The sequence below is a fragment of the Populus nigra genome, chromosome 9 (genome assembly GCF_951802175.1).
Source record: "Populus nigra chromosome 9, ddPopNigr1.1, whole genome shotgun sequence".
Lineage (NCBI taxonomy): Eukaryota > Viridiplantae > Streptophyta > Magnoliopsida > Malpighiales > Salicaceae > Populus > Populus nigra.
In genome coordinates this window covers 13,066,165-13,075,689 of record NC_084860.1, presented here as the reverse complement: position 1 = coordinate 13,075,689, position 9,525 = coordinate 13,066,165, and the positions used below count along the sequence as shown (strand labels likewise).

Below are 9,525 nucleotides of genomic sequence, written 5' to 3'. Positions count from 1 at the left end.
ATATACAAGTATTATTGCCGTCACATTACCCACCATTAATTCGTTTAAATATGACTGGGATTATATGTTTTTTTTGGCGGATATTGACCAAAGAAAGGTAGATCTTTGGCTTTTTAAGCAAATTAAGGCGCCGGAGAAGCTTTTTTTTTTTTTTTTTCAAACAAAGCAGCCGTGATTTTCCTCTAGAAAACTGAAATACGAGTTCTCGAAGCATGTTCGGAGACACATTAGAATTTACCCGTGTTGTCACATGGGGTGTTCTTAATTTTCTCTGGATCTCTAAATTCTACAGAATTGAATTGACTTGGCATTTATATATAGACTTGACTTGGCACATGTGAAAACATCGATAATTTTGCTGTCTCTAAACAAGGAATGTAGAACTTTTATTTTAATTTTGGCTGGATTATTAAAAAAATATATTATAATCATTCTCAGTAAAAAAAAATTCAAATTACAACCGCTATCACGTTCATGAAAACGCCTATAGTTTTTGCTTTCATCAACGCGTATTCCCTACGATCGTTCTGAGGAAATTTACATGCAATCCCTTGGAATGAATGGGGACAGAGAAGGACATATCGTGTCCTAAATCCCCATAGTTCTTACACTGCCCATGGAATCAAGTTGTTGCCTACAATAAAGTAGTTCGAAATTGAACTTCGAAGAAAAGTCTGACACGCTTTGCAGAAACATTCAAACACCCTCATCAAACGTAAGAAGAAATATATTGCTACGAAATTAATCAGAAGCTTCCATGCTAAACTCAAATTTCCCAATACACCCATTATTCTGTGAACGTATTTTTCTTGTACTTAGGGTAATCTTGGAAGAACATTGCTCTTATCGTACCAAAGTTTACGCGTACAGCCAACCACTACTCATTTGCATGTTACTATAAAAATTAATTTGCATAATCATTACAGTTAACCTCTCTTTCTCTCGCCAAACACAGTGTATCCTTGTGGCTAAAAGGGCTGTGCCCTGCTTGCACCTGAAGAAAGAAAGATAAAGAAGAAGACAGTATATTATGGGTGATTGCAAGCCTTTAGGTTTCTTGATTGGGTTACCCTTTGCTCTTGTTGCTTTGGTTTTGTCTCTTATCGGTGCTGTTATTTGGGTTATTGGGTGAGTACTCTTCTCTTTCTTTCCTATCTGGTTTGCTTCTTTTTTTTTTTTTTTTATGAAATTTACTCTGCATTTGCTGTGTAACCCATGCAAATATACATTTGATAAATATAAACTAATCAAGAATGCAAATTCTTGTTAATTTCCTCAACCCCAAAAGAGAAAAAAAGAAGAAGAAAGCAAATTCATTTTCCTTTTAGTAAGGATTGTACGTTCTTGGTTCTCATTCCCATAAATATAGTTCACTGTCTTGCGCAGGAAAAATGCACAGATTTAATTAGTTTGTGATTCTTTTTTATATCAGAAATTACTTCGTGTTTCTTGCCTCAAATTTCCATGTTTTTATTACATTTAGACTTCTTCATTTCCCCGGCTCTTTAGAGCTTGATCTTCGTCCCAGTCAGTTTGATATCGTATTTCTTATTTGGAGTATCGTCGATGATTATTGACAAAATGAGTAATTTGACGACAGGACTGTGCTGAGCTGCCTCTGCCCTTGTTGCATTTGTTTTGCTGGACTGGCAAATTTTGCAGTGAGCCTCGTGAAGCTTCCCGTGAAAGTCATGAGATGGTTTATTGATCTGATTCCATGTTGATTTCTTTCAGCCATAGCTGGGATATCCCATTCTTTTTTCAGATTTGTTTTGAAGAACAGTGCAGGAGTTTTAATAATTGACAGTAGCTGTAATTAGTGACTTTGCAACAATTCATTATTTTTATTAATTTGTATGATTAATCAGTACAGTTTAATGGGGTTGTGGGAAACGGTTGTTGTGTACTCAGGGGATCATGTCGTCCTATAATAATAGATTTCCATTAATTCTCTTCACCACGTAGATCGTGTAAAGCCCATCATCTTTTAAATCTCCTTGTTCCATTCCCGTCCATTTTATTCTGCATTCTTGGGCATTGTCTGCATTTCATGAAATTTTAAAATTTTATTTGCTATATTTTTTTTATTTGATGTATTAATGTTATAAAGAATTTTTTTAAAATAAAAAAATATTATTTTAATATATATTTTTTAAAAAAATATATTCCAAAAACAACCATTATAACATTTTCAATCATATTAACCGTGATGAAATATTTTGGTGTAATTAATGTCCTTTATTTCTGTTTTTGTCAACTCTCAATTAGCTAGCTGGTTCAATGCTTTTGGTAATAATTAATTGGTTAATTATGAATATCAAAGATTCCTCCCTATTTTAAATTCACAAACTGCTTTGAGTTTTTTTTTTTTCAAAAAAAAAAAAAAAACTTGGGCAGGGGCTTAGGCCCGAGTACCCTTCCTTGGGCAGTTGGGCTGCCTTCCCCTGGCGTGAGACAACTCAGACGATTGCTGGATTTCTAATTTGAGTTGGTTGCCACAAGACCGTTTTCTAATCAAGAGAAGTTGACCTTTCATCTCTTATCAATAATTATTAGAAATATTTTATAGCTCCACAACTTAATAAGTACAATCAATTAATTGTTCAGATTTTTTTAAATATTAATTTAACTTTCATTCTTTTTATTCTCACAAATAAAATTATGTCGCGGATAAAAATAAAAAAAAATTATATCATGTTACATAGTTGGTAGACTTTTTAACTTAACCATTTCAAAATTATACAACCTAGAACTAGAATTCAAGAAGTGAATAGTTATGAATTAAAACAAATCACTCTTCATGGTCTAACATAATCAAAATCTCTCAAAAACTTAATAACAATAACATATTTAAATAAAAAATAATGTGAGAAAAACAAGAGAGGAAATGAAATTTTTCTACAAGAAAAATTGAAATTCATAAATTTCATTCACTATATTCATAGAAGAGAAGGTATAGTCATCTATGACTCCAAACAAATCAAAACTCAAGCCCTCATTTCCCTTCTATTTCTTTCCCTATTTCTCTTATACTCCTCCTAGTGCCCCTTTCTCCGGCTACAACCCATCATTGTGCACCACCACTATTTCTCTCTCCCCCTATCACAAAACACCCACCTATAAAACATGACACCACCCCTCTCTTTCTCTACAACAAACAAGACATACTCTCTCCTCTCACTTTCACCTTTTTCTTGGATTTCAATCGCCACTAGCACTGCTATTTCATGTCACCTTCACCCTCCACATTCAACACTTATAGCTATATTACATACTTTTTCTCGATCAATCATATAGAATTTGTGTTAATTATTGATTTTGATCATTTTAGGGTTTAAAATTAGGGTTTTTTAAGAAAAAAATAAGGTTTTGTTAATAAGATTTAAATTATATTAATTAGCTATAAAATACATTAACTTGATTTGTTAATTTTGTTATTTGTGAAGAAAATCAATGATTTTTTTATTATTGCTTGTAAATTAGGTTTAGAGTAGGGTTTTTTAAGTTAAGTTATGATATATGTTTATTAGCTATGAAATACAATAATGAGTTAATAATACCATTATTTATAAAGAGAATTGATGAACTTGAGTTTTTATCGATTATGTTATTGTTAGGGTTTTTTTAAATAAATTTTTTTAAAATTATATGCTTTGATTAACTCCAAAATTATAGGTCTGGATACATATAGATAGACAAAAAATTATCACAAACTAAGAAAAAAAATGAAAAAAAGTGTTTGGCTTCATCTTTAAGGACTATCAAATTCAATATTGAATCATACAAAGCAATTTGGACAAATAAAATTCAATCAAGTAACAGGTTTAATGGAATTAAAACTAAATTTAAGCTAGTCTTAGCTCAAATAAAAACAATATTTGATATCATTAAATAGAAATAATTTTTTTACCTCACCATAACAATGATGATTTAAGCTTATGCTTCTTATCATAATGAGTCATATATTCTTTTAAAAACTGAAACAAAAACATTTTTATATCATTAAGTTGATCATTAACAAGCATATCGAAAGGCATTCAATCATCTAAAAGCACTTGCATGAAAATTAGGCCAAGTTTTAAGCTATAATGCACCTGCTTTACTAAACTATTTTGGACATGTTCATATCTTGACGTATTCCAAAGTAACAAAGAAACTTACAAGACTCTTTTGAGCTAAACTTCAAAAATGTTAAATTCTTAATTAGAATAAGAACCCAAAGAAATCAACCTATGCTAAAAATTTTAAATTCAAGCTTTGATCACAAGGTAATCATCTTCAATGAAGTTCATGTATTTATAGCAACATATGTTTAGGCATTTATATAAAAGAAAAATAAGAAACAAGTTTGCATATGTTTCAAAAATGAAAATCTCATCTTATATGACAAGACAAAAACTTAAACAAAGGAGGCATCAACTAAAATATGAAATTGAAATGTTGAAGAATTTGATCCACAAAACACCTAACCTCACTCTAAATACTTAAGAAAAAAAGTCATGAGATCTCATATAGATCGAAATCACCTACAAAGCCATTTATTGCATATACTATATTGCATATATAGTACTTGTTTAAAGATGAAAGCACAAAAAGATATGTAATAATGCAAATAAAATAACCATACCTTAGTCATAACACTCCACACTTTTAGCCAAACTTCATATGTTTTGTTCATATAAATCCATCTAAAGCCACTTTTGTTGTGGATTTCTATTGCATAGCTTATAAGCTTCTTCAGAGTTTTCAAGTCATTAACAACATTTTTCTTTGTTATAACCAAACAAGACATCTTGTTAACTTTTTCCAATTTTGATTGTGATTCAAAAGTGAAAGGAATCATTTTATTTATTTATAGTGAGAAAATTGATGTATTACCTAATCATGTGCCTATTGCCACAACCACCTGCGATTCTTATTAGAAAGTTTCTTTCGGTTCTTTTTATTTTTTTGATTGTACCCTTTTATTGAAAGGTATGCTCATACACCAGATTCTTTCATTGCTTAAACTTATAATCAATTTGTTTCCTTTTCGCTATTTTTTATTTAAAAATTTCAAGCAATAAATTATTGATTTATATTATGTCAAATCATGTTTGTTTCTAATACTATAGTCATTGATTTTTTGAATAAGATTTGAAATTGTTTTCAAATCTCATTCCACCTTGTATAAATATTTCACAATCAATACTATTTGAGAACAAATATAATATTTTCTATAATTCACATAAGGTGATGAATCCTCTATTGATTATTTAAATACCTTTATATAATTTATGTATACTCAATATTTGTCCGTTTGTTACCCTTAATTAATTAGGACAACGTGCAGCAGGATTAAAATATAACATTTCATATATAAGGTAATTTAGTAATTTCAAGTCTAAGGATTACTTACACAACCATCATACGAGCCTTTTCATAGACACAGATGATCTCTTCATGTGGAATTATAATGCGGGTTAGTTTAGTATACATATCATCTAACAAGCACCTACATATTAGTTCTAGGTATCTCTCGGACCTCAACTTATGAGAACAATTGCTTCATTTCATAAAAAAAATAACATAATATGGATTCGTCTTAATAGCTCTAATTAATACTTAGTCTTAATAGAGTATTAACCAATAACATTTATGAACAATACTTTGATGCAATAAGAATCTCATAATTATAAAAACTTTATAATTTTGTTTGCAAAATATTTTTATCCCAATGAATTTATCTTTACTCTAAATTTATTAATCAAATATTTGATGAATATTAAAGATAAATAAACCTTTATTAAAAATTATATATATTTATATGAATAAAGTCAATATCATGTATAACTAACTGATTGAATATATGACATATACATTAATATATTATAATAGTGTTTGGAAGTATGGTTGCGGTTATTTTTCAAAGTGTTTTTCACTTGGAAATGCATCAAAATAATATTTTTATATTTTAACAAAATTATTTTTGACATTAGCGCATCAAAATGATCTAAAAATACTAAAAAAATTATTAATTTGAGTAAAAAATAAAAATAAAAAAATTCATTTTTGTTAAAAGCATTTTTGAAACATAAAAATAAACAGGTTTTGTTTTTTTTTTTTTTTTTTGATGTTAAGGAGACATACTCTGTTGAATGATTGCTTAGGGTCTTAACTACTTGGATGCCAAGAAGACACTAATATGTTTAAAATATATTTTTTTATTTAAAAATATATTAAAATAATATATTTTTTTATTTTAAAATATTTACTTTTAACAACAATAAATCCAAATAATCTAAAAAAACATAAAAAAAATTAATTTAAAAAAATATAAGTTTTTTGAAACCTCGGTTGGATTCCAGAAATAAACGACTTGAATAATACAAGGTAAATTTTAATGAGGTTTCATTTACCGTTTCCAAAACGTTTCAATTAACTTCCATCAGTTTTTAATACATTGCAATATCAATCTCAAATAATGGAGGCCTAGTTGTTTTAAATCTAGGATTAATTTGAACTTAAATGTCCTCTCAATTTTATAAACAAACTTTATTTTATTTTAATCGATCGTCAAAATTCTCGAACAATAACATATTTAAACAATTAAAAAATATAAAAAAATTAATATAATTTTTTTAATTTTTTTTTAAAAGATGGATTGAATTCCAGAAATAAATGACATGAATAATACAAGGTAAATTTCAATGAGGTTTATATGCCGTTTCTAATCCCACCCAAAACGTTTCAATTAACTTCCATCAGTTTTTAATATATGGCAACATCAATCTCTATTAATGGAGGCCTAGTTGTTTTAAATCTAGGATAAATTTTATCTTAAATGTCCTCTCAATTTTTATTTTATATATATATATATATATATATATATATATATATTTATTTTAATCAATCTCCAAAATTCTCGAATATTCTTGCAACATCAATCTCCATCAACTAAAGTCAATGAAAGCCTAGTAACCACATGTAGGAGGCACAATAAAAACAATACAAGAATTAAATATATTGAAGTACGCTAGAGAAGACGAACCAATTTTTTTTTTAGAGCTTCGAGATTGACAAATTAATGGCAACAGTGTCACGAGAAATAAGTAGCTTGTTCATGTTGGTTTGAATCTTACAAATCTCAAGACTGTTAAAGATTTATATAATTAATAATTTTAAAATTTATGAGATTAATCGAGATATGTATAAATTAATTTGAACATTTATATTAATAAAAAAATCACAAAGGTTTAATTCATAAAAAAAATGAAAAGCATATGTGAGAAAACCTTAGAAATCGATCTGAATAGATCTAGAAGACGAACGAAAAATCAAAATTGTTTGAAGATAGGCATGAAAGCCAGTAGGAAGGCATGAAACACGTACGATCGCTGATGCGAACAAGGAGCCCATGATGTGGGTAATCTGTTCACACTTCCACCATTAGTATAACTGCATCTTTTGTCAAAGTAAAGGTTTCAAGTTCATAATTTTCTCTTCACGACCTTTTCTTTCTTAACTCTTATTCTATTACGAGTATTCTTAATAATTAGAAAATAATAGTTTTATAGTGTGATGAAAAATAAATTAAAAATATTTTTTAATGTTTGGTTATATTATAAAAAATGAGTTGAAAAATAATTTTTTAATATTTTTTTCAAATTTATTAAAAGAATAACTGATAGATAAAAAAGTTAAAATACGATGAAATAAAAATTATTAAATTATTTTATACTCAATCAAAATTATATTTTCTAATATAATTTTAAAAATATATAAAAATAACTTTAGACATTAATTCTAATATTTGAACTTGATAAATGAAAAAATAAAAAATATTTATATTTCTTTAACCAAATCCCTAAATGTTTTCTCCTCTCATTTATTAAACTACAGAAATTATTGTTAAGAAAAATGCACCATTCTTAAGAAATTAACCCGGTATGATATAATGTGAAATTTATAGATTTTGAAGGTGATATAAATCAATTGAAGAAGAAATACATAATTAATCTATTCAAAATTTACACTAGATACAATACTTGACAGGAATAGTACCGATAATTAATTGATGAGATCGCAATGAGATTGCGTTCTAGAAGAATCAAAGTGTTTATTGTGTTGTCTCTAATTAATTAATCAGTAATTTCCACATTCAAAACTCTATTTAATTCGAGCCATTGATGAAGGAAAGAAATCCTGAATTCGCATCAATATTTTTTGAGTTTCATGGTGATCAATTTATGCAAACGAGTTTAAAAATAAGGTCCAAATTTTCTCTCTCAAAATTCCACTTCGAAGGAATCAAAGCCAACAAACAATCAACCCATAAACCTATACAATAAATACTGACAAGTTTCGAACTGATCATGTTGACTTCTCATATCGTTCATGCATCTGGAAGGGGAAGAAGCTACCAAAACTTTGAATGAGTCTTGTGTGATGTTCCTTGAAATTGTCGCCTAAACCCTTTATTCCCTCAAGAAATTGCCACCAACTCTATCGAGCTACTCTTTGGGCATCAAGCTAGAGAGGGCCAAGGCTAGCATCACATTCAGAGGTGCATGAACAGAGGGTCTAAACACCAAATCATCATGACGTGGTGTGGGGAAAGTGTACCCTTCCAAACGCACAAAATATAATTGATTTAACGCATGAAAGAGAGTTTCTTAAAGACATCAATCCGAACACAATTATTTGAATTTATCTAGTTTGATAGGCTTAATTATGCCCTGACTATTTGTAAACGGTTCTCTCAATACATGCACTTATTGGCTGCATGATATGACCCCATGACAAAAACTTTATATAGTTGCCTGATGGATGTGATGGAACACAAGTCTAAAGAAGGCAAGAAGGGGGGAAAAGACCAAAAATCATATGCTATGTGGGTGTCTTTGTGTAATGGAAACAAAAGCAAACAGGAATATTTGTATTGTGCTCATGTTTTCTCATACATAACTACTTTCTAAGTTGTTGTGGTTCTCGTTAAGAGCATTTTAGTTGTAGTTATCTTGCTGATGCTGGCATGAAATAATGGCATTTTAGTTGTAAAATATTTCAACAAAATGAAGCTTATTGTAAGAACAGTTCACGGATTTCATTTTTATCGAAGTGAAAGAATATTATTTTAGAGTACCAAATACTTTTTTTTCTATTTAATAGCACTTAATTGAATGGTAGTGATGATATCCCAAAATCCAGCATGTTCAAGTAACATGTTATTTGATATTTGGATGGTAGTTAATCAAAATGTTAATGTAATTAGTTCTCTTCTTCTTAGCTCAAGAAGCACCAAATAAATGCTAAAAGTCTTAGCAAGTACAAAAACAATCCGTATTAAATGGACTTAATAAAGTTAGTAACTCTTATGAGAAAGAAAATAAATGAAAGAAAGAACCTTAAATTCTAAGTTTGTACTTATTTTTTGTGATGATTAATGCTATAAAATAAATAAGCTTTTAGAGTAATAAAAGTTATGAATCTTTTACCTAGGTTGTTTTGATAAAGGCAAGAGGGCTTGAAGGGTCATCTTTGCTT

General features: G+C 28.6%; 1 protein-coding gene across 1 annotated transcript; it reads left to right on the top strand.

Annotated features, from left to right (window-relative positions):
• Nucleotides 1-879: 879 nt before the first annotated feature.
• On the top strand, nucleotides 880-1,960 carry LOC133703280 (signaling peptide TAXIMIN 2). Its single transcript, XM_062127742.1, has 2 exons — nucleotides 880-1,128; nucleotides 1,601-1,960. The coding sequence occupies exons 1-2, from the start codon at nucleotides 1,031-1,033 to the stop codon at nucleotides 1,722-1,724; spliced, it is 222 nt and encodes a 73-aa protein (XP_061983726.1). The 5' UTR covers nucleotides 880-1,030; the 3' UTR covers nucleotides 1,725-1,960.
• Nucleotides 1,961-9,525: the final 7,565 nt, after the last annotated feature.

Bases quoted from the DNA above. Each gene is read 5' to 3' on its own strand.
- LOC133703280 (XM_062127742.1), top strand. From the start codon at position 1,031: ATGGGTGATTGCAAGCCTTTAGGTTTCTTGATTGGGTTACCCTTTGCT. The intron at 1,129-1,600 runs GTGAGTACTCTT...ATTTGACGACAG, and splicing joins GCTGTTATTTGGGTTATTGG to GACTGTGCTGAGCTGCCTCT.